This window comes from Aspergillus versicolor (genome assembly GCF_001890125.1).
Source record: "Aspergillus versicolor CBS 583.65 unplaced genomic scaffold ASPVEscaffold_1, whole genome shotgun sequence".
In the NCBI taxonomy this organism is placed as follows: domain Eukaryota; kingdom Fungi; phylum Ascomycota; class Eurotiomycetes; order Eurotiales; family Aspergillaceae; genus Aspergillus; species Aspergillus versicolor.
The window spans coordinates 4589717-4613470 of NW_024467524.1; the positions used below are offsets into that span (position 1 = coordinate 4589717).

General features: G+C 50.3%; 9 protein-coding genes across 9 annotated transcripts; 4 read left to right on the forward strand and 5 right to left on the reverse strand.

Moving 5' to 3' along the window:
• The first annotated feature begins 168 nt into the window (after positions 1 to 168).
• Positions 169 to 1855, forward strand: ASPVEDRAFT_36957 (uncharacterized protein). The gene is made up of 3 exons (XM_040811337.1): positions 169 to 889; positions 947 to 1243; positions 1310 to 1855. Exons 1-3 carry the CDS (start codon positions 362 to 364, stop codon positions 1418 to 1420), a joined length of 936 nt encoding a protein of 311 aa, XP_040663297.1. The 5' UTR covers positions 169 to 361; the 3' UTR covers positions 1421 to 1855.
• A 1050-nt stretch (positions 1856 to 2905) lies between these two features.
• On the forward strand, positions 2906 to 3837 carry ASPVEDRAFT_299122 (uncharacterized protein). The gene is made up of 3 exons (XM_040810291.1): positions 2906 to 3295; positions 3361 to 3411; positions 3472 to 3837. The coding sequence occupies exons 1-3, from the start codon at positions 3038 to 3040 to the stop codon at positions 3622 to 3624; spliced, it is 462 nt and encodes a 153-aa protein (XP_040663298.1). The 5' UTR covers positions 2906 to 3037; the 3' UTR covers positions 3625 to 3837.
• Positions 3838 to 9723, forward strand: ASPVEDRAFT_299082 (uncharacterized protein). Its single transcript, XM_040810288.1, has 5 exons — positions 3838 to 4284; positions 4358 to 5014; positions 5073 to 8025; positions 8078 to 8208; positions 8276 to 9723. The coding sequence occupies exons 1-5, from the start codon at positions 4051 to 4053 to the stop codon at positions 9602 to 9604; spliced, it is 5304 nt and encodes a 1767-aa protein (XP_040663299.1). The 5' UTR covers positions 3838 to 4050; the 3' UTR covers positions 9605 to 9723.
• Positions 9724 to 9842: 119 nt separating this feature from the next.
• Positions 9843 to 11091, reverse strand: ASPVEDRAFT_184379 (putative mitochondrial carrier protein; the record flags this gene model as incomplete). Its single annotated transcript, XM_040808922.1, has 3 exons — positions 9843 to 10660; positions 10744 to 10933; positions 11062 to 11091. 3 exons carry the CDS (start codon positions 11089 to 11091, stop codon positions 9843 to 9845), a joined length of 1038 nt encoding a protein of 345 aa, XP_040663300.1.
• An 837-nt stretch (positions 11092 to 11928) lies between these two features.
• Positions 11929 to 13575, reverse strand: ASPVEDRAFT_36961 (putative eukaryotic translation initiation factor 3 subunit EifCh). Its single transcript, XM_040811338.1, has 4 exons — positions 13520 to 13575; positions 13419 to 13461; positions 12859 to 13328; positions 11929 to 12803 (listed from the first exon to the last, which is right to left on the reverse strand). The coding sequence occupies exons 1-4, from the start codon at positions 13525 to 13527 to the stop codon at positions 12224 to 12226; spliced, it is 1101 nt and encodes a 366-aa protein (XP_040663301.1). The 5' UTR covers positions 13528 to 13575; the 3' UTR covers positions 11929 to 12223.
• A 248-nt stretch (positions 13576 to 13823) lies between these two features.
• On the reverse strand, positions 13824 to 16304 carry ASPVEDRAFT_24490 (uncharacterized protein; the record flags this gene model as incomplete). Its single annotated transcript, XM_040809676.1, has 1 exon — positions 13824 to 16304. One exon carries the CDS (start codon positions 16302 to 16304, stop codon positions 13824 to 13826), a length of 2481 nt encoding a protein of 826 aa, XP_040663302.1.
• Positions 16305 to 17900: 1596 nt separating this feature from the next.
• Positions 17901 to 19324, forward strand: ASPVEDRAFT_36962 (arylformamidase). Its single transcript, XM_040811339.1, has 2 exons — positions 17901 to 18119; positions 18214 to 19324. Exons 1-2 carry the CDS (start codon positions 18010 to 18012, stop codon positions 18971 to 18973), a joined length of 870 nt encoding a protein of 289 aa, XP_040663303.1. The 5' UTR covers positions 17901 to 18009; the 3' UTR covers positions 18974 to 19324.
• ASPVEDRAFT_299260 (casein kinase II subunit beta) lies at positions 19277 to 20603 on the reverse strand. The gene is made up of 2 exons (XM_040810292.1): positions 19944 to 20603; positions 19277 to 19886 (listed from the first exon to the last, which is right to left on the reverse strand). The coding sequence occupies exons 1-2, from the start codon at positions 20406 to 20408 to the stop codon at positions 19386 to 19388; spliced, it is 966 nt and encodes a 321-aa protein (XP_040663304.1). The 5' UTR covers positions 20409 to 20603; the 3' UTR covers positions 19277 to 19385.
• A 681-nt stretch (positions 20604 to 21284) lies between these two features.
• cbhC (putative cellobiohydrolase) lies at positions 21285 to 22783 on the reverse strand (the record flags this gene model as incomplete). Its single annotated transcript, XM_040806006.1, has 6 exons — positions 21285 to 21335; positions 21394 to 21635; positions 21708 to 21965; positions 22019 to 22156; positions 22210 to 22463; positions 22536 to 22783. 6 exons carry the CDS (start codon positions 22781 to 22783, stop codon positions 21285 to 21287), a joined length of 1191 nt encoding a protein of 396 aa, XP_040663305.1.
• Between the last annotated feature and the right edge of the window lie 971 nt (positions 22784 to 23754).

Sequence of the window (23754 nt, forward strand, 5' to 3'; positions counted from 1 at the left end):
TGGCTGTCTTGGCTGCTCCAAGATATGAAGTCCTGTTCTTTTTTAGCCTTAAGGCGTTGGCCACCTAAATCACGTGTAAGATGAAGTCACCGAGCTCGCGGAGATCGGTCACGTGTTACTTACTTCCCCTTTCGGTAGAGCCCAAACGACGCGACCCCAGCCTCCGGTTTCAGCTCAAGCTCCTTCGCCCAAGCCCCTGCAGCGAATCGTCGGCTCGTCGCCTGGTTGACGCTAGCTCTGTATCAGAGCCACTCCACCCCCCCGTCGCACGACCAAGACTCTCGTTTCCCTTTAACTTCCATCACCAATCCCTCTACTGCACCCCGTGTTGTTGTTGCTTTGTTGCTGAATCAAGCTCGCAATGCCTATCAATCTCGTCCGCCGTGGCGGAAATATCCTGCGAAAGCTCCCAGTGCAGGGGGCTTTTGCGCGCTCTATCCGGGTGATCACGCCGCAGAATCAGGTCCGCCGTATCTCGTCTGTTGCGCGTCAAACCCGACCAAGCTCGATCACCCGTAGCGTTCCCCAATCAAGCTTCATAGTTGGAAACTTGGTCCGAGGCTATGCCGATAGCAAAGGCCGTCCGAAGGGGTCGACCGCCGGCAAACCGAAGAAGAAGAAGCAGCCCAAGAAAGCAAAGAGACCTGGCAGGAAGAAGGGGCCGATGACCGAAGAACAGAAGGAGAAGAAGAAAGCTGCGGCGTACAGGAAACATCTACGGGAACTAAAGGAGACTTCTTTAAAGCTGCCAAAGGGTCTTCCGGTGTCTGCTTGGGTGGTAGCAGTTACCACCAAGTCGCAGCAGGTGGATAAAGAGGGAATAACAAGGCCCGAGGTCTTCAAGAAGGCAATTGAACTTGCGCGATCAATCAGTGCTGAGGAGAATCAGGTTCGCCAACACCTTGGGCTTGTACACATCTAGGGATAATGGTTAACAAATTTATAGCGCTATACCGATATCGCCACTGCTAATAGAGCCGCCAACAAAGCTGCTTATGAAGCATGGGTTCAATCTCACACGCCTCTTCAAATCCTGGAAGCCAACAAGGCTCGGCGTCGGTTGGGGAGAATTAAGGGTTCCAAGAAAGTTACTTTAATCCGAGATGATCGGTTGGTCAAAAAGCCACTTTCACCCTTTATTATATTTTACCAGGAGCAGCGCGACAAGAGCAGAAACGATGTTGCAAACTTGACCCAAGCAGCGGCAAATGAATGGAAGAGCTTGTCAGAATCAGCGAAGGAGGTGAGTCAATACGCAAACGGGTTGCACCTACAATCATTCGCCATCCAGGCTAACGAGTGCGAATAGAAATACAGAGAGGTAGCGAAATCTGATAGGCAACGCTACGAGCGCGAGTACTTCGAGGTCTATGGCAAGGCGGCTCCGGAGCAGTCTCAACAAGCCGAAGATGAGGAGTAGGCCGGTGCGATCTCGACCAACACATGATATCCTTTCTTTATTTCTTTGATGCAAGCAGCTCGAGTTTATGCCTTCTGTATGATGGGATTTCTGGTATTAGAGGGATAAGGTTTCAGTGCTGTAGGGCCTTGAGAACTTATTGATTTTGATTTGTTCAAGTACTCATGTATTGGCCTGTTCCTGGCCTTCTTTCCGCTAGGTGTTATTGATGTACTTTACTCGTGGCTTGAATGTATTGTAGTTTTTTTCTGGATTATTGGACTCCGCGGTCAAGAATACGCACATTATTTTTGCTATGAGAACAATCTGCATGCCTTGATTACGGAGGTAAGTAGTACAATGACTTGTACAACATATTTAGAGCGACCCCGTTGAAGCTCCGCATCCGAGCCACAGCCATGATAACAGATGTGCTAGGCATAGTATTGTATTGGAAATCTCTGCGACCTTGAGTCTGCAGTCGGGAAATTCATGCATACAAAGCGTAAGCCGCCATGTCCGTGCTACCATAGTAATAGATTTCAATCATGCAGATTCCTGTTTTAAACCAGTGTTATGGCATGATAAACGTGCAGAAATCCTTCACCGCCAGTGGGAGATGGGGTGAATATTTGGAGTAGAAAGCACTTGCAAATGGCCTCGATATCGAGGGCACAGTCGATGGTGTGTAAAACCGTCGGGTAATGGCTGGAATGCAGGGACAAGGTCTCCATATTGGGCATGAAGAAATGCATGACAGCCCACGGAGGATTTACCCCGTAGTTGGGTGGGTATGGTTAGTAGGAGGCCGAGATTGAGTCATTATTGTAGTCGAGTCGATTGGTGATTTCGAGTCTTGCTCGAGTACTAAGGATCCATTGTAAGTAGGTCATTGTGGTCACTTAATTGAGACTCGAGAGTACGGATCGAAGGTTCTTTAAGTAATGTGCGAGACGGGCAGTATCAACAGCCTCGAGATGAGTCAGTTCAATTGAGGCGACCTGCGGAGATAACAGGCGGAACGGGAAGCAGATCAAAACATGGGAATGGAAGCATCAGACAGTGCCCGGGCAGTGTCAAAGAGGCAGACGATAATAAAACGTCCAATGGCGAAGGCTTGGTCGTGCGCCAACTCATCTCATAGGCTGCGGGGGATGATCTTGGAGGCTTTGCCTTCGATGCGGTGAGCAAGAGCAGACGTCGGCGCAGCTTGAAACCTCGACTGTTTGGCGGGTATCCGAGGTTCTTGACTTCCTGTTGGGGAAGTCCAGTGCTTGATAGGCTGTTTGGCAAACTTTGCAAGTTGCTAGTTGATGCAGAGTGAAGGAGGTAATATATGATCCATCAAGATCGGGAGGTTGAGGTTGTACCATGGCATTGTTGTTTATTTATGCTGGGGATGAACCAAGGGTCCGTCCATCACGAACCCCACTTGGGTTTGGCGACAACAAACATCTTAAGGTTGCTCTGTATAGCCAGTTAGGTACCTATTTGAATGCGACCTGGCAGTCCAACTCCAACCTCGAAGCAAGTGACAGAGGGTAGATTAAATAGCTGCATTACCCCCCCTTGGCTACAGCCATCGTGCATCATACTTGGTGTAAAGGAGGGGTGGAATCTTTATCGATAGGACCATTTATGCCCACCACTGAATTTCCTGAGTGGTGTCCCTGCGTGACCTTTACCATATCTACCGCCTTTATCGTCTCTTCAATCAATCATTTTTATGATTCTGCATTCGGCCGTCCCATTCGTTATCGCTTTCATCGCTGTATCCAATTTTGCACGCCTCTCCTTTATCGATTAGCGGTGCTCCAGAGTTTCCCTCCCCAGCCACCGTTGAGAGCACTTGACTCTCCCCGTCATGCCGATCAATGCGTAGCACAGATCCCACGGGTAAGCATGCAACGAACGAGAAAGAAAGAAGCAACCAGAGCCTGATCAGTCGATGACCGCAAAAGAAAAGAAGAACGAAAATTTTTCCTCTTGCTTGTTGCGCAACCACTAACATTGTTGGGTTTCCCAAGCCCCTTTAGTTCTTTCACTTCGTTCACATTCCGAGCTGTATCCAGGATCCATCGCATAGCACACCGTCCAATCCCGTTCCTTCGTTGGCCGATCTTTCGCAGCGCTATCCATCCTCCTTCATTCCCACCCACCGCCTCGAGTGCCTTGAGGTCATGAACTCCATGACCTTCATCTGTATCCTTACTTCTCCCTATTAAACACCCTGCGATCGCCCTCATATCACTTCCCCCTCTGTCGCCAGGAGCCAGATGCTTCGGCTGTTTACTCTCAGCCGACAAAATTCGGTACCTGGTTGATAAACCTTTGCTTGGTCCGAGTTGAGATCAACTTTTTTTTTGGGGGGGGGATCGCCAGCAGGCGCCGAACGCTTGTGATTTAGCAGTACGACGAGTCACCGAGGTGGGATTTTTTCTTCGGATTTTTCAAGCCTTCGTTAGGCGCTCGACTGTTTGTATATACTTGCGTCGCCGTCCAACATTGGTTTCCGCTCGCCCGTAGACCCGCGTTCGCTATTGCGGTCTAGTCAAGGAATCCTATAGAAGCGTTTTTATTTTTGCCTGCGGCTCGGCCCCAATACGCATGCGCTTGGTGGACTCGGGTCGCTGGCCATCCTACTGCCCGCCATGGATGCTACGCGCGTACTCTATCACGGGCCTACGCTAAATCACGAAACCCCGCGCCGTAACCAGAGCATGGTATCGTCAAAGGGTAATATGGGAAGTCGCGACGAATTGTGGCCTCCAATCACAAAGGAGGTGCTCTTGAAATATGACATGAGTGCTTGGGAGGCTGTACCTTATTTGCCATGTGGAGATATTCAACAAACGGCGTTGGTTATAACTAAGATGGTTACAGAGGTTCGTTGCTTGAAGATGCCTCCGACCACCGAATGCATGATGCTTATGATTTTTTTTGTTTTAGTATATACAGGATATAGAGAGCCGTCTGAACAAATTCCGCGAGGCGGCATCAGCTTTTGAAATCGGCCTTCGTCTTCCCGAGCGTTTAAGCAACGATATCCCTCCACCTTCATATGACGAGGCAATCAGCGATCTCCCTCCCGATTATTGCGTGGCTGCACCATTGGCTGAAAGGAGAACATGGGCTTACGAGGCAGGTGTAGAGGAAAGTAAGGACTCCAAGACACGGTCTTCGCATCATATTATTGATTTTGAGAGTCCCTCCGGTATTCGGGAACATAAAGGTAAGAAGAAGAAGGGAGGAGCTGCGAAACCCGCCGCGCCACCGCCCGCGAACGATCCGCCACCACCACCGGAAGAGAACAGCGATAAGCCAGATGATGGAGGCGGCGATGCAGGTGGATCTGGGGACGGAAACGGCGATGATGGGAATAATGGCGACGATGATGGCTGGGGAGATCCTTGGGGCACAGCAACAAGTTCAAAGAAGAAGAAGCAACAGAAGAAAGAGGAGGAAGAACGGCTTGCCAAAGAAGAGGAGGAACGAAAAGCCCAAGAAGAGGCCGACGCTGCCAAAAAAACAGGACTGAGCTGGGCGGATGATGCTGATGGGGACAACGACGACTCATGGGCCGGCGTCGGGGCAGGGAAGAAGAAAAAAGGCAAAGTACGTGCACCTATTATTGTACTTGCTTTATTAATGTTGATTGCTTACCATGGACTAGGTGGAACCGGCGGGTGATCTCCAAGATGTGAGTCTGAATGATGGAGCCCCGCAGCTTGACCTGAATCTTGGTTCTCAAAAATCTACCGGATTCAGTTTCGGCGGATGGGGGAGTGGTGGCGGCAGTGGTGGTAATAAATGGGGGCTTGATTCTCTCTCAGGCGCAACTGGGGGGAAAGACACCAACCCTTGGGGTGGTGGTCTCAAATCTGATCCTTTGAACACTTCTATGGGATTTGGCTTTGGAGGAGGCTTTGATCCCGCTCCAGCTACCAATGGTGATTCCAAGGCCGCTGATGATGGCTGGGGAAATATCTTGTCAAGCAGCAAGAAGGACAAGAAGAAAGCAGAGGAGCCTGTCCCTGAGGAGCCACCCAAGGCTCCGGAACCGCCTCCTACTGACGATTGGCTAGGTGGGTTTGGTGCTACAAAGAAGAATAAGAAGCAGAGGAAAGAGGAGGAAAGAAAGAAGAAGGAGGAAGAAGAGAAGAAGCGTCAAGAGGAGGAAGAGAGGAAGAGGCAGGAAGAGGAGGAAGCTGAGGCGGAGAAAAAGAGACAGGAAGAAGAGGAACGGCTTCGGCAGGAAGAGGAGGAGCGCCTGGCAAAGGAAGAGGAAGAGCGAAAAGCCAAGGAGGAAGAAGAACGGAAAGCTAAAGAGGAAGCCGAAAAGAACGACGGTTGGGGTTGGGGCTTCAGTGCAACAGACAAGAAGAGTAAGAAGAAGAAAGGGAAGGCTATCCCAGAGCCTGCCCCGGAACCACCTCGAGAGCCTACGCCTCCTCCAGCTGAACCAGAGCCGGAGCCGGAGCCAGAGCCTGAAGAATGGAAACCCGATTTCCCAGACGACCCGCTCTACGACGACTGGCTTAATCTATCATCTAAAGAGAGAAAGAAGCGGGAAAGAAACTTGACCAAGAAGAATCTGCCTATTCCTGGACGAGATTTCCCTCTAGAGCCTCCACCAAAAGCAGAACCGGCTCCAGAACCTGATCCAGTCAAGGAAGCGCCTGATGACCCAGAGCCAGTTCCAGACGAGAACAACCAACTAGTCGAGATAGCCCAAGAACAACCTGAAGAAGATCCAGTCGAGGACGGTGGGTGGGCAGGAATCTGGGGTTCATCCAAGGACAAGAAAAAGTCGAAGAACAGGATCTCAGAGGAGCCTCCGCCCCCTGCCCCCACGCCTCCATCTCTAGGGCTCGAGCGGGAGTTTACCAGGGAATCGGAGAAAAATCAAGATTCCATCTGGGATGATCATGATACGAAGCCTGCAAAGTCGACCAAGAAAGTAGAGACCCCAAAGGCCGCCAAAGGGTTTTGGGCCAGCCTGGGAGCAGCGACAATGGGCACAACCAAAACAAAGACCGTCAAGAAAAAGACCGAGGAGCAGCCTAAGGAACTCGATCCTGTGGAAGAAACAACCCCAGCTGCCGAACCTGATCTTCTCATTGATGTTGGTGACGAGCAGAAAGATGTCCCGCCAGAAGCGCCAGTCGCGCTAGAAGCACCTGAGCCACCCGCGCCAGCCGCGGAGTCAGCTAAGACGGGTTTTGCCACCTCCAAGTCCAAACCATCAACAAAACTCTCTGTTGCGGAGCGCATCAGCGCTCTCGAAAAAGCAAAGAAAGAGAGGCAGAAAGAGAAAGATGCAGTGGAAAAACTAAAGTCAAAAGACAAGGACGCCGCCCGAGCTGCACCAAACCCAGTGGAGCCAACCCCACAGGAAGACCTAGTAGACGTCGAGCCTAGCAAAGAAGAGCGCTCGCACGACTCAGTGCCAGGCAGCTTCCCTGACGCTTTTGACGACGATATTGAGGAGACTCCACCAGCGGAGCCTGAACCAGAACCAGAACCGGAGCCCGAATCTAAAAAGGAGGAGCCTCCGCTTTCAAAGAAGGAGAAGAAAAAGAGGGAGAAGGAGAAGGAAAAAGAAAAGGAGAGGGAGAAGGAAAAAGAGAGGGAAAGGAGAAGGAAAGAGAAAGCGAAGCTTTTAGAATCTGAGTCTACAAAGAAAAAGAAGGCAAAGGAGCCTGAGCCGGAACCCGAACCCGAACCAGAACCAGAACCAGAGCCTGAGCCAGCGGCTGAGCCCGAACCGAAACCAGAACCCGAACTGACAAAGACCGAAAAGAAGAAAAAGAAATCGAAGAACGTTGAGCCCGAGCCGGAACCGGCCCCTGAACCGGAGCCCCAACCCATATCAAAGACCGAGAAGAAGAAGAAGAAGGCCAAGGAGGTTGAACCTGAGCCAGTGCCGGGGCCTGATGCTGCACCAGCAGAAGAGGGGGAGAAAGGCCCGGACGCTGAAGAAGAGCCAACACCTGCCGAGAAGATGGGTAAAAAGAGCAAGAAAGGTTCGAAAAAGGCTATACCGCCACAAGAGCCTCTTACTGCTGACGATATGATGGCATCCGGTGCGCTAGACGCGGATGCCGAAAACCTGCCTTCACCGGAGACAACGCCAGAAAAGCCCGCCAAAAAGGAGCGTTCGCGCGCTGAGCGCTCAGCTCCCCCTGCGACTTGGGGATTTTTCGGCGCTACACCTCCAAGGAAACCGCGCACCTCTGAGGCTAGGCTTAGCAAGAAGGAACCTTCACAGGCCGTTTCGCGGTCCAAATCGACGAAGCAGGCAAGGGCGAGAGAGTCTGAGAACGAAGGCGAGAGGTCTTCGGCATCTGACAGGGACAGACGCCGGGATGCTAGGGCTAGCCGTGGCATGGGGTTCTCTAACTTTATTCTCGGCACGCCTCCGCAGCCCTCCCGAACCAAGTCGGTTAGAAGATCTGCCGCACATGACTCTAAGCGGTCATCACGACACCAATCAGTCGATATTGATGAGGCTGGGTTTCCCACTCCTCCGGATGACGGCCCTGTTCCGGAGAAAGCAGCAAAATTGATGGGCGCTAAGGAATCATCTTCTAGAAAAGACAGACACAAGGAGCGAAGGAAATCTCGTAAGTTTATTATTGTCCATGCGTCAAGTTTAGAATCCTAACCCAGTTTCAGGTGCGCCCGATCCATATGCTATTGAGGACGAAGATCTGGTTGTAGTGGACCGGGAAGACGTTGAGCAACCTTCCAAAGAGGATTCAAGACATTCCGGTTCTAGACACTCTGGACGAGCTTCGGCGAGACGGGTAAGAGACGCCCCACGTAAAAAAAAAAAAAAAAAAAACGATTGAAGGTCACTAACTTGATTCCTAGTCGAGATCAAACCCGGAAGAACCTCGAGAAGATGAGGAGAGAGGCCCCGATGTATTCTCTGGTCCCGATGACATTGCCTTTGTCGAACCCCCACCATCAAGGGAACGTGAACGACGCGTAAAGCGGTCAAATACCATGCCCAAAAAGCAAGAGTCCACCGGTCTTATGGGCTTACTTGGGTCTTTGCGAAGAAACACAAAGCCCGAAGCCGCAGCCCCAGAGCGTCGCAAATCTCGTTCTCGTCGTGATGACGACACACGATACGCAACAGAGACCGAGCGCGACGAGACTCGACGTCGTCGTGATGATCGGAAAAGACGCTCTATGCGTCCGGACACAGATGGCGAGGGGGGTGCACCTGAGCCTGCTGTTGTCGGTGCTTTCCCTGATGCGGAGGCAGAAGATGTGGAGGCTCGAAAGGCAGCACGGAGAGCTAAACGTGCATCGCGACAAGCCCCGCAGGCTGCCGCTGATGAGCTCCGGGAGACCGAGCTCCGAGAAGCTGAGGAGCGACGGGCACGTCGGAGAGAGGAAAAGGCTCGCCAACGAGAGGAAATGGCCCGTGAGCGCGAAGAGCATGTGAAACAACTTCGAGAAGAAGAGGAGCGTCGTCGCGAGGAGAAGCGCGCCCGCAGAGCAGCTCGTGAAGAGCGTATCCGTAGGGAAGAGCAAGAGGCTCGGGAAGCGGAGGCTCGCTTGGCCGCTGAAAAACGAGAGCGCAGGCGACAGAGAGAAGCAGAAATGCACGAAAACCCCAGTGGTTATGAACAACGACAGAGACGGCACCGTTCGCGGGTAGACGACAGAGGCGCGAGAGACTTCTATCTCGATAGCCATGATCCTGAAAGAATTCGCTTCACTCAACGATCCAGAGACGATGAAAAATCGAGCCGCCGGAAATCCAAAGCGCCTCCAGATACGACGAGGCCTACACCGGTGCCACTTGGAGCACGAAAGGATAAAACATCGTCTTGGGTAGATTCGCAGGCCGATGAGCCCCCGGAGCCACCGCCAATTGTGCCGACTGTGCTCGATATGCCCCCGGGACCTGAAGATGAAATTCCTGGCCACACAATTTCATCAGATGAAGAAGCTCGTCGCGAGCTTCGCCGCCAGTCCCGCCGTCGGAGCAAGTATCCCGGATTGGACGATCAAGAGATTGAAGATCTCCGTGCAAGAAAGCGTGAAGACCGAAGAGCAGAACGTGAAAATGGCAAGACCAGCTCTAGTGGAGACTATGAACGAGACCGTGGGATGAAGTACAATCGATATGGAGCCGAGCCACCGAAAAGACCCGGCTGGCTGAAGAAGCTCACAACTTTTGGTTAATGTTTTTCTTCTTTTTTACAGATGCTTGATGATTCACATGATGAAATGATACGTTACGGATATGGGTTATTGGTTTTTTGGCCTGAAGATGATTGTTATTATTATTGTTTTTATTATTGACCTCTTGTTTTTGTCTTTTGCTGTTGGATTATTGATACCTTTTTGTATAACGAACCCCTAACCTCCACTATATTGAAGCAAAATTTATCAAATGCATCTGATATCCAATATAAATTGTTTATGAATTATCCAAGTCGGCCCGCTGAGCCCTCCTCTTCTCCAGATAAAACCTCCCTCCCTCATACATACTCAAATAAATACAGAATGAGATCGCCGTCCAAACCACGCGAATTGCGCCTCCCCGAAAAAGGCCCCTTGCCCCCTCTTCTCTAAATATGCGCCTCCCAACAGTCCAAATGCTGTTCCCTCCCTTCCTAGATATTTCCGCGGCAGTAGAAACCCCAGACGAAGAATCACTAGTAGCAGCAAGCATCATTCGTGTCTTAATAACATCAATCGGCGTCGTTACAACGGAGGCTATACTCCCGGATATACTCGCTGCAACCCCCGTTAAAACTGCGCGCTCGAAGACCGGCTCTTCTTGTATATCTTTGCGACCTCGTGTAGTGTCCGGGTAACCGGTAGCAGTATTGTAGCCAAGACGTCTTCGTCGCCGGTCAACTAGATAACCCTTCACGGCTTCAAAGATAGGGAAGTTCACGCCCGTTGATGGGAGATTCCGCCCAACAAGCGCGGTATACCCACTCCATAGTTTCCAGGGATACCGCTTGAAGCGGGAGAGAACTTGGAGGGTTACATTTCCAGGGGGAGTTTTCCCTTTCCCTTTCCCTCCAGGGGTATTATGTATAACCTGCGCATTCTGTTTTATGACTTCTGCGGGCGTGAGGAGGAAGCACGAGACCATTTCGCCCGCCGATGAAGATACGGCGTTTATCATCGGCGTTGGGGTTGCTTGGAGAATTGCAGAGTTGGATTTTGTTTTTGTTTTGTTGAGCGTTGCTTTTACATTTTCGTATGTTGTGAAGAATGCTCCTGCTGTACCCAAAGATACCATTTATCAGTACCAGGATGGCCCGTAGATAATTTAAATTGAGCGCGGGTTGGAGGTAAAAGCGTACAGGCAGGAATTGTACTCAGCACGACACTTAATACGCCCTGGTATAACCCGCGGAACAGCACATTCTTCCTAACTGTATTCGTAGTGACATCTTTGTAGACTGTGTTGTAGTTGGGCGATTGGATGCGGGTTTTGAGGGTGTCAAAAGGGTAGACAAGAAAGTCGACTGTCACGACGGCGACCGCACCGGACTGGTTTGGTGGTAGGTTTTGTGTTAGTTCTAGAGTTCAATGAACCAGTGAGGATAGTGAGGCGGAGGGGAGTATATAGGATCACGGCGGAAGGAGGGGGATGGTTAATAAAGACGTTGTTGACTTACGATCCAAATATCAAGGGCGCTGTTTTGCATTGTCTAAGTTGACCATGGTCTAGAAAGAAGGACATCAATAAGATATTATGCTGAGATTCCATGTAGAGCGTCTGAAATAACTGATGAAGCTGGATGGATGTCATGATCTTATCGTTATCAATCGATGAGGTCATACCAATCCATCCCTGCACGTGGAGGCCTTGCCCTAACTTGTTTCTTTCCAGACTGCCATAATGATACGGTGTAACTATTCTTGGATAAGTAAGTTCCGGCCATGGTCGGGTTTGTTTTGCTACCCAGTTAAATGCCAAAATCTCAACCATCATCTCGGAAAGGAATAAAAGCTGCTATGTCATGCAATTGCTTCAAAGCCCACCTGGGTCCGACTAATTAGGATGACTCAAATCACCCCCAGAAAGACACCAGACTTTGTGAACTCGGAGTAAATCCTAGCATCGAGTATGCATAATAAAACCACCACGCCTGTCTTCGGGAGGGCTCTCCTGGGTATCTTGAAAAAAGGCTTGTGCAGGGAGTTTGACATCAACATCGGCAGGACAGATGATACCCATATCCTCGTCTCTCACCCATCGCCTCCTCGATGATCTCTCTCCCAAGCATGTGCATCATTCTTTCAAAAGCGTTGTCCAGCTCGTCCATCCTGTGAGAGAAGCAGCCATTGATGGATTGCGGTGGAGGCCGATAAAGTTACCGAGACTTATGCCAAAGCATAATTGCAGGTGTGGTCCTGTCACTATCTGAGCTCTCGATTATGCAGCAGTCCTTCTTGGTACGGTCAAGTCCGGATGGTTGATCTCGATACTGCGTAGTAAAGAGTATATAGTATGGCATATCCGTAGGTAGACAGAAAGTCCGACAAAAATGAAGTTTAATGTTGGTTAGGGTGTCAGTGTTGTTCACGTGTATATTCCAACACATGATACTATATAGATTGAATTAGTTGGCAGGTCTCACAGAAAGCTACGAATACGTAGAATAGGAACGAGTATTCAAGTCATGTAGATAGCATCTCTAACATATCCCGTAACTCTATTCGTCACTGGAATAAACACAAGGGACATATTAACAGTCAGTACAAGAATTTTCCCTCCTTACGCCGTAAGGTCATGCATGAATCCCAAATCCCCGTTTCCATAACACATCCAGTAAATTATTTGGCGATCTCGCCGGGTAGCAGGTTGCCCTTGACGGCGAACATCTTACCCGTTGTGGACGAGACAAAGCTGTCGACTTGGCGAGCGTACTGCTCCACTTGGCGGCTGTTGAGCATGCTGTCGAGGCGGCTGGGCTCCTGAGGCAGCTTGAATAGTCGCTGCCACTCGTCCTCTGGGAGAGGGGGCTGCTTGAGCGTTGCGCGGGTGGCGTTCTCGGCCTTGCGCTTGGTTTGCCAGGCTGTGATCTTGGCCTGCTCACGGGCGAACGAGCGCTGGTAGTACTGGAAGTTGCTGGTCTCGGTGTGGTGGGTCTCGATGCTGTCGAGGAGGAGGTCGCAGTTCTTCTCGAGGAAGGGGTCAATGCTGAGGGCGAGGTTGTCGAAGTTGGGGGCCAGAATGGGTTGCTTCGCAAATTGTGAGTTCTCCAGGGCGGCGAGAGAGGGAGGGAAGTCAGTAGGCGCCGACTGGGACTGGTTCTGGAGCTGGTGAAGGAAGGAGGTGATCAGGTGAGAGTTGTGGATTTCAACGGGGAGTTCAATCAGGATATCCTGGTATTTCAAGTTGGATTTTTGCAGCCTATAAAATATGAGCTGGGCGCTTAGCGAGTTGATCATGGCATGGAAGGCCTTACTCCTCAGAAGTGAACTTGTTCTCCTTGAAAGCGGCCATGAACTTGGGGGAGAGACGGAAGGCCCTCAAGCTCAAGCTTCCCTGGGAACTGCGGCTGGGGTCATGGACAAGGGCGACAGTCCTCTCGTTCATTTCCTTCTGGTAGAAAAACTGGTTCTCGATAACGTTCATGTTGACAAAGTTGCCCATGTTCGCACTTGTGTACCATCCAACGTTGTTGGCATCGACGTTGACTTCCCGGAGCATGCGGATCATCTCTGCCTGGTAAACGGTGTTCGCCTTCGCGCGGGGTGCAGCGGCGGCCGGGTTGGGCGCGGCGTTGTCAAAGTGCGACTCCGGTGGGACCTCGACGACGGGGAAGGGGAAGGAGTTTGTGATTTCGAGAACGCCGCCCACGTCCATACCAACGATCGAACCGGTCGCAGTCGTCGGGAATGTCTGAGAGCAGTGCTTGATAATTTTCATAACGACCTAGGTATCCGGTATGAGTTTCCTCCTTATACATATCGCATCGCAGAAAATCTTCAAATAGAGCGGGGAATTTGGACGGAGTTTTCGTACCAGGGCCTCGACCTTCACGGCCGTGAGGGGGACTACTTCTTGCCTGTTAAAATATTAGTTAGGATCCTGAAAAATTATATTCGAAGACCAGAAACACTTACTCCGCCATATTGAATGATGTAGCTGGGGTATGAGGTTGACTGACGGCGACGGCGAGATTGATGTGATGGTCGATTTGTGTGGATGAATCGAACATTTTCCACCGCCCCGGCTGGAAGCGGTTAGCGCGCCAAGACCGTCCAGGGACATCCGATTTCCTCTTTAGGAACAAGCTTGCAACTCCACAAATTCTTATCATGAACCATCATTCATCATTCATCCATTAACCAGAGTATAAAATATATACGGGTCTATCAAATATATACACAAAATTGCAAACAGTATATCTTGCGAGACTGCTAGGGTTTATGCCTGAGCCACCTCACTAACTTCTAGAGTATAATGTATACCCTCTCTTTCACGGGCGTTTTTTACGGCCTGCATGTGATCCTTTAATGCATCGACGTCAACATCTGGTATTTCAGGATCTGGTGGGGCCACAGCTGTCTGTCCGTTGTTATCAGTCGCTTCTGGGGAGGGTGACATGTTGATTTGATCTTCAAGCGGTAGGCCATCAATTGCCGAGCACAGTCTTTTGAGATGGCGCGGTGCCCAGTCGTTATAGACAGCCATGACAAACTTATAGGCCTGCCATTTCTCTGCCTCGGATGTCCATTTGAAATCTTTAACAAGCCAGCGGTGGTACGTTATATTCCCACCCTCGATGATGGGATAATGAGCATGGATCCTCACCCTCTCGGAATTATGCGAGATTGAGAATCCTAGGACTCTGCGGTTTAGTTCTAGGATTTTCTGGTTTAGACCTTCTTCCTCTTTTGGAATCAGCACACGTTTGAATAATGTGACAATTCCCTTCATAGCCACCGCCATGTTGTGGGCGTTTTCCCGCTCTGCGGGCCCGAATGAGGTCCCGCGTTGTACTTCTGTGGTCAGGAAGGGGAAGAGCATATTGTGGGGCCCATTGAAGAAAGAAACCGGGTCATACTCGTCATATCCATCATTGTAGAGTGTCTGCGCCATCAGCCGCCGATGTTGCCTCGCACTAAAAGCACCTTGAGAAAATCCCACGGTATGATCTGGCTGTGGCATGGGCAGCTGGTAGCCAGTGGATTCCATATTCCGGGCAAATCGTTGCGATAATCTCGTAGACTGTTCGTCGAATGGAATTGAATGAGTCCAGGGCTGGCAGAACTTTTCCTTGAGGGCATTGGTCCAAGTGACCTGACCACGATGGACTGCAATCTCCGCTTGAGGTACTATCAAATCGCCGATGAGGTGAAGCATCTCTACCTCATTCATTGATACCGCTCTGTCGCAAATGTATTGGAAATCGTCGGGATCGAATAAAGTTCCTTTAGGCGTTGGGCACTGGTTTTCCAATAATTGAAGGCAAAAGTCTTTCTCATCACTCGCCGGACTCGTGGACTCATCATTACCCGGCTTCTTTGACCCATCATTCAAGCAGCAGTGCCATTTATTGAGGTAATCAACCGCACGATGGTCATACATCCAGTCCCTCGTCCAGCGGTCGATTGGACAGCCAGTCGGGACTTCGCTCTGCTTTTCTGGCGTCAGCATATCCCCGTCATTAGGCATGTTGTAGTTTGACCATCCGGGTACGGTAAACCCAGACACAGTGCGTTTTGCCAGATCTCTGATCTCGTCAAATCTATATATGGGGGCTACCCCCCCTTGATTTTGATTCCCTCTCGCACCCATGAACTCCGCTGGCCAGTTCATAGATCGACTCCACTGGTAGATTGGGTAACGCTTTCGCTTGGGGATACGTACATTTACTCTTCGATTGTCCTCATCGGCCAATTGATGTTCAGTTTGACCAGTTGGTTTGCCCGCTGGCGCTTCCGCATCTTGGACTACAGGCTGCGGCGGAGGTTGTTGCCCCGTCTGGGCGACTGATTGCTGCACAGGTTGCTGTGCATTTTGATATGCATTTTGATATGTAGCATGGCCCACAGGAGAGGGTATAGGCTGGACCGGAGCCTGTTGCAAGGGAGGTAGTTGCACTCCAGTTTGATCATAGTACGTTACACCATCCCCAGGATGTACAAGTTGGTGCACAGACGGAAGGCGCGGTTGCTGTGTAGTTTGATACGCAGAATAGCATGTAGGTGGTGCGGGCTGGTTTATAGTCGAGAGAGGCTGTTGCTGCTCAGTTCCATACCCGATGTGATACTCAGGTTGGGGCTGAGGATAATGATACATTCCTGTATGAACTGGCGCGGGTAGGACAGTCTGGGTTGCGGGAAGATTTGCAGGCTGACTTGGAGGGGGATATGTAGGTTGATATTGATAAACTTCACGTGGATAACCGGCTTGGTGATAATACAGAGCTTGTTGTTTCTGCGGAACTTGTGTTTGATAGTCGGCTTGAGCAACATACTGGGTTTCCTGCTGATTCTGGGCCTCATACTGGCCCGGGAGTTGGTATTGCGGAAGTGCTGGCTGTTGATACTCAGGCTGCCGTACAGCTTCGGCGGTAGGCTGAATTTGAGATTGATATACAGGGTCCTGGGGTTGATTCTCAGGCCAGGGTGCCAGTTGACGCTGTGCCGCAGGTTCATTCACAAGCTGCTGTCTCCCCCGTCGCCTAGGAGGCCCAGACGTAGCCCGCTTCGTAGTAGCCCGTGGAACCGTTGTCGAAGCCGCCTTCGTAGATGCATTCTTCCGTCGTCTCTTGGGTTGACGAGCTGCTTCTGCTTCTGTCTCCGCTTGTGCAGCAGCCCTGGCGGCAGCCTGCTGCTGTACCTTGGGAATGCGAGCACTCCGTCGGAGAGCGGGAGCTTGTTCGTTATCCTTGTTTTCCATCTTCGTAGCGTGTATACCAGCACGTCACGTAGGAATTGGCTGTAGATGGGCTTGGCTTATCGAACTTGTCATTTCTCCTGGGATGAAGGACAGGGGTAGGGGTAGGTGATTTATCTAACTTCATGATGTGCGCTGTAGGGTGTAAATCGGACAGATGCTGCCCTCCATCGCAGCGTTTGGTATAGGGATAAAGAGGCCTTTATCAACATACTTCAGGTATCCGGCGTAGCCAGAGTCGTTATAAAGGAATCACGGGAAGGAGCATATAAATATGTGTTTCAACCGCTTGCTGGCGGTAGAATATTTTTAGAAGAAAAGATGGAAGTGTTATGGAATGAGGAACTTTGCTGGAGAATTGCAGGTCGATTTGTGTGTTGCCGTTCTAGAACAAACGATGTCGCCAAAGGAGGACGCGTACAAACGGCTGGTCAACCAGAGATGTGTCGTCATTGTTGACAATGATCTCTTTGTCGAGGATGTTTTAAATGAACAACACAAAGCACACGCAGGCCATTCTCGTGACAAGACAAAACAATGGAGATCAACAAAAGATACCATCTTGTGGCCATGTTCGATACAGCGCAAAAAAGGGCTCCTCAACACGCGAACACAATATTGCTATTGTACTAAAATTAAACACAAAAGGGCAATTTTTTGATGGCCTAGTGAAGAGCGGAGAAGAATTTAGAATAGTTGCAGTAAGTGAGCCACTCCCATGCCGTTGAATGAAAGCGTTACATGACAAGCTACAGCCAGTATCATCGTACCACAGTTGCCAGACCTTGTCAGCAAATTGGCCGGCCAGCTGGGATATTCCGAAGACTGTCCTTCAGCGCTTCAAAACCTCTTTTCAAACAAATATCCTCCGGTTGCCGCAAAACTCGCGCTTCTTATCAACGCCGATGAACGTTCATAACAGAGCACGCATGGTTCTCGTATTTCATAAAGAAGCAATGGAACCTGGAGAAAGTGACAATTAATGTTATGATTTTATCAGGGTCTTGGAGGTATAGATTGCTGTAGCTGTAGAGCGTGTTAAGGTTTTGACAGCGAGAATCTTGGTTAGAGTATGGACCTAGTTCTGAGTGTCCAAGTCAGGAGAAGAATTGTGACCAAAAAAATACAGATTTTGTAAATATCGAACGGAGATTCTGACGGCAGAGACTAGGAAAACCTCCTGGTAGAAAAGACTTCTCTGTGAGCGCGAGAAGAGCAGCAGGTAGGCTGAACTGAAGATAGAAATAAGACGAGTGTGCAGTTGGCACGCACCCAAGAACTTCTTACTCATAGCCTTTAAACTTTCTGTATGGTCTGCGGCATTGCTACTGGATCATCGATCAACATAAAATTTGCCAAAAAGTTCCATCATTCTATGGTACTAGTACTCTTTAGTTGAATGTTTTTCTAAGTATCATTCCACGGTATTACTGGGAGCGATTCTGAAAAGAGAACATAGTCTTCAAATACACGGTGTGTTTTGACTGTCAATTCTAGTCCAGTAAAGAAGTGATATTATAGAGGTGGAAAAAGCGGGCAATCGTTGTTGTCTGCCTATTTCTGTATAGAGATTGATAAGATCAAGTCCCCACCTCAACTCCAACTCCAACTCCAACAATCCTCATCCCACTCAATTCTCCCTCCAACCAACATACCACACCTCCACTCCGAAACAACTTCCCACTTAGGAATATCACCGATTGCTCTAATGTCTCTAGAAACTTTCCCGTACGGGGACCACGACCTCCAGACCGTGACAGTCGCACGCCCATACCCCGCACCAGCAAGCACCGAAAATGATACCAGCTACTGGGTGATGTACGTTGCCTCCAAATCAAGCCAAACCCTGCTTCAATTACAAGCCTCTCCTCATATAATAATCCATCCTATTCTAACGCAACCAACCCAACAGTCTAATCCACGGCGGCGCCTGGCGTGACCCAACCCAAACCGCAACATCCTACCTAACCCCGGCGCTATCTATCCTCTCCTCACAACAACAACTACAATCAGCAATAACCGGCATCGCCTCAATATCCTACCGTCTAAGTGCCCACCCCTCACACCGTCAAGACCTGTCAAATATCTCACCTACCTCCGACCGCACGGCAAAGCACCCAGACCACGTAGCCGACATACAAACCGCACTATCGTTTCTCGAAGCGAAATACAATATCGGGAAGCGATACGTACTTGCGGGACACAGCTGTGGGGCGACACTCGCATTTCAAGCTGTTATGAAGCCTTTGGCGCCTCTGACGTCCAACGCAGGTGCTGGGTATGAGCATCCCCAAGCGATCCTGGGAATGGCGGGGATATATAACCTGCGGCTTTTGAGGGATTCACATAAGGATATATCTGCGTACCAGGAGTTTATTGAAGGAGCTTTTGGGGATGATGAGAATGTGTGGGATGCTGTGTCGCCGGGCGTTGTTGGAGTTGATGCCTGGGAGGAGGGGAGGGTTGTTGTGTTGGCCCATTCAGATAGTGATGAGCTTTGTGATGTTGCTCAGAGCGAGGGGATGAAACAGCGTTTGCGGGGTTGGGAGGAGGGTAGATCTAATGGGCAGAGGAAGGTACATTTGCTTTCTATTGAGGGGAAACATGATGAGGCGTGGGAGAAGGGCGCGGAACTTGCGAGGGCGATTGTATTTACTCTTTCGCGGCTATAGGAAATGGGGGGTGGTATGAGATAGCGTATCCGTGGATGTGCATTGCATTGTAAGAGTAGATATCATTCGATTTCGTTGTCCCAAGTTATGAACAGTAGGTATCACGAAACTAGTACACATTAGAAAGGAAAAGGAAGAAAGAAAGAGAAGAAAAGAAAGCAGGCCGGCCGTTTGCAAAAGCTTCAACTCCCCCATGATCGTTGATCGTTATGTACTCGCACAATATGAAACGGAAAAAAGAAAAAAAAAAGAAGAAAGCAGAAAAAACCATACGCCTAATGCTTGGGCTGCCAACCACGAAAAGGAAAGAAAAAATCGACCAGATGGATGGACAAGATGAACACCCGCCCCTTCAGAATATGCTGTTTCAACAAACGGTGGAAACAATCATTCAAGTAGAAACGTTAGAAACTTAGTTGCCGATGTCCATACGGCCAGAGGCGGCATCTCCTGCAACCCTGGTTTCTCTGGCATCGGCTTCCTCAGCTTCAGCTTCATCGTCATCGTCTTCGCGCTCGTCGTCCTCGTCGTCTTCGACATATTTCACCTCCACACCAGCATCGCGAAGACGGGCTCTGGTCTCCTCGCGGTAACGGTCCTGCCAGCGTGCAAGAGCGGCACTGGCGTGGACGCGGAAGCCATAGATGCGAGGCTCATAGCGAGCAACGCTCTTTTCCGGAAGGAGAGCAGGGTAGACTTGGAACAGCATACTAGTAAAGGATGATCCGAAATAGGCACCATCAATGGATGCGTGTCTGGACGATTTGGGATTGTAGATGTCCTCGCATTTGGAACAATAAAGGCGAACGGTGCTGGTGTTCGGGATATCGTGCTGACCGGTAGGAAGAAGAGGGTGGCCTTCGCACGCAACACGGGGGCATTTTCCGAAGTCGCCCTTCTTGTACTTGTCAACCTAAACAGCCAACTCGTCAGTAACACAAGCCTCAGCATCGGAACAGCCACTGCGTACCATTTTGGCGAGACCACGAGTAGTGACAATGTAGCGGGCATGGACAAGTCCGTACAAATGGCGAGCCGATTTCTCGATCTGCTCACGAAGGTCGTCGTCCGCATCGAGGTCGAAAACGTCGGTCACGAGGTCCAACGCATACTGATAGTAAGGGACCTCGGTGTTAAGGCCGGTAAGGTTGAAACGATCGGTCAAGTATTCCTCGTCAATTTCACAAAAGTACTCGTTTCCGCGGGACGAAATGAACTTGGAAAAAAAGTTAGGCTTGGGTTTTGGAAGAGTAATCTTGTAGGGATAACGCTCTCGCAGGGAACGCATGGCGGGGGTGGGTTCAGAACGCGATTCGGACTCAGAATAAGACCGTGTCGGATCTGACCCCGAAGAGAGACCCGAAGAAAGAGAGATGAGGTTCCTTCCAGGCTCAGACAGCGAGTCCATATCAGAATGTTCGGTAGGAGCCGCCATTTCGTCTTGACAGAAGCGCTGTTGAACGCTGGGAAGAGAGAAAGGAGCGAGCGAAGAGTGTGTTAAGCTCCTCAGGGCAGCGATCCAAACATTGGATATAAACACTGAGGCCTTCTCGGCGACGCCATTCACAGCAGTGCATAAAGGTGCGACTCAGCTGTGCGGTTCTCTTTCTTCTGCCAATACCCCACAATCCAAAATTGTAAACAGAAATGACAGGACTTACCCAATCTCTCCAGTAGCTGGTGTAGTCGCTATCAGTCTCAGAGTTGAAATCCTCCATCATCTTGAATAGTCGGGTCGTCGGTCGCGACGAAGCAATATCAGAGGTAGGAAGAAGTGCTTGTCGCTTTTTTCCTGCAACAGTTACTGAGAGAACACCGGCCCAAGATGCCCCAAGCACAGAATGGTCCTCAGAACTGTATGGCAGGGATATTTCCTTCAGAACATGCAGCGGTTTATGTTTCAGAGCAGGCACACAAAAGAAGACTTCACAATGGCAGCGAGGTCTGTAGAGTTCAAACAGATGCAGAGTGTGTTCTTCACCTTTCTTGCGGCGGATGTTATCAGAGGATCTTCTTGTTGAGGCTTAGCGCGGGGTTGGCGGTCAGTTTCTATCGGATTTTTGGTCTTTGATCACACCGCCTTCTCTTTTCTGCACTGCCTGCTGGTGTTGTGGTGATTACTGTATGATCTTTCTTCCTTTCACCGTGAAAGCCAGTGGGTGATTTAATCTACCTTAGGATGACTGGGTGACAGATTTTATAAAGCAGACGAACTTCAATCAATTTCTACCTATTTACATCTTGTCCCGACCAAATATCCAACCCCCACCACTTATTTACAGGTCTCGACACATAGATTACCAATGAGCATCTAGCTGCTAAGAGGAGGGTTGGCGTTCTCCACAAGCTGCTCGAAATAGGCCTGTAGGTAATGCGTTAGCTCATGAATGCAGATAAGAAGAAGAAAGGTGGATATTTACCTGGAACCAGGTACCGGCCTCAGGAGCAGGCTGGAGAGCAGCTTCGGCACCGCAGTGGGCATCGTAGCGTTCAGCGCTGGTGTCAGAAGTGCCATCGCTCTCACCACCAGGCTTGACCCAAACGAAGGCGTCGACCAACTCGTCACCAGTCTCTGTGCTTGGGCGGGCACCAAAGCCGGTTCCCTTTGAGTTACACCAATCACCCCATTCGATCTGGCCAGTGGGCTGTTTGCCGCTACGGCCTGTTCATTAGATCAGTATATGCGTCTAATTGGAATCTTGGGATCTTGGTGGGATGTGTTGTGGTTACGTACCAGTGTCGACGATGAAGTGGGCATCCCATCCTGCAGCAGATAGCTGAGGGGCGAGGTTGTTGATGTAGCTCTTCTCGTCACAAATTTCGTTCTCCGTGGTGTAGGAGGGGCAGGTGTCGATGGAGAAGGCGTTGTAGTTAGCAACGTTGGTGGCCAAGCCACGGAGTGACGCCGGGGACGAAGCGTTCTTGTACACGCCTGCATAGAGCTCGGCTGCCGGGCCGATGTTGGCGGGCCAGCCCAACCATCCAGCGTGACCTGGGCAATGTTAGCAAGGCGCAATAATGGGGTAATGGGGAACTTCAGCATACCGGCATCAAGGTACATGGACACGTTGGGAAGATCCAATTGAGTGATGGCGTAGTTGGTGCACTCGAGGTAAGCATCCTGGGCATTGGCACACTTCTCAACGTCCAAGTTGGTCACCAAGTTGGCCAGGCTGTCAGGCTCTATACGACTATTAGCAACGGAGCTCACATGTTATTTTACAAGGTAAACCAACCGATGACGAGGAGGATGTTCGTGTCTGAGTACGTCACGATATGCTCGCGGATGGAGTCAATGTAGCCCTTGTACTTCTCGACACCACCGTCGGCAATGGAGAGTTCTCCGTTACTGGCCAATGCAGCACAGTCACGGTCGGGAAGGTCATAGACGACAAAAATACCGGCAAGCGGGGGCGACGCTCCAGCATCGTTCTGCTCCTTGATGTCCGCCAAGTATTCACCCATGGTTGGGACCTTGTCCAGTGTATCCCTGATTACAGAACACTTATCAGTCCTGTACTCAACTTGCAAACGCGCAGCTCATGGCTCGGAATAGACTTACATCCAGTGGAACGACGGAATATCAGCAGCCGCAGACGCCTGCGCCGCCAGGGAGCCTGTCATGGAGGGGACAGCCAAGCTGATAACCTCAGAGCTATAGTAGGGGTTGGCGTATTGCTGGTATCCCTCGAATGGGTTTCCCGATGCTGTAACAGCAGGACCAGAGCTCGTCGGAGTTGGAACAGCTGTGCTTGTTGCCTGGGGCAAAGCCTTCACGCCTGCGGCACCAAGGAGTGGCACAAGGGCCATCAATGCCCTCATGTTGACGGACTGCATAGTGAATCTGAAGCAAGGTAAAAGAGTGAATGGAAATCAACTTTCTCTGGTCCTGCAGGAAAGACAATTCTTTTTTGGCTGGATAAACTAGACTGGTATCGAGAGCGAGCAAGGCGGACTCTTATATAGGAGATTCCTTTCACAAGCTTGATTAAATTGATTCCAAATCGGCGCTCGCTACCAAAAGAATCAAGGAACATACGGCCGGGAAGAGGGTCAACGCCCTCTGGCTAAATCTGGAATCGAGCAGATTGGACGAGTCCATTGTTCCTGGAGCCTACCGATTAAACTACTAAGAGGTGACTTGTTTCGACGGTGAGCATCCGGGCTGTATTCCCACTACAATCAGGGTTCGATTCGACAATGACGCCAACCTAGACGGACACTCTCCGTCACTGAAAAGGCACAATTAGTAGCTGATCGTCATAAGTTCATCGCCGAGCAAGACCAACGGGTGTTTCATTTCCTTTGCTTGTACGAAAGGATCGCGGGCTGTTTCATTCCCGCCTCTGTTTGGCTGGGTGGGTGTGGTTTTCCCCTGCTGATCTCTAAGCTCCAAGACGGAGCTTTCTCAGCATCTCAACATCTGTGCTTGCCTCCTTGTTTTATTTAGGGAAATGAGTATGCGCGCTGGAAGAGAATATTGAAGACAGCTACGGTCTTTCACTCCGGCGTTCGCGGATCCCCCATTTCATGAGGAGAGTGGAGATAAGTCCGTATAAGGCCAGATGTTTCATGTATAGAGATAGGGCTACTGACTAACCCCCCACCGGGTTAGCTACCATAAACCTCACACATAACCAGTCACTTTTCAGTTCAATGTACTAAGAGCGCTACTCTACAGCAGTAGTATTTCGTGGGTGGGCGAGTAATCAGGTCGAACATAAGTAGGATTATGTGATATCATCGTCTACAGCGGAAAAATCCATGAACAAGCCAAGAAG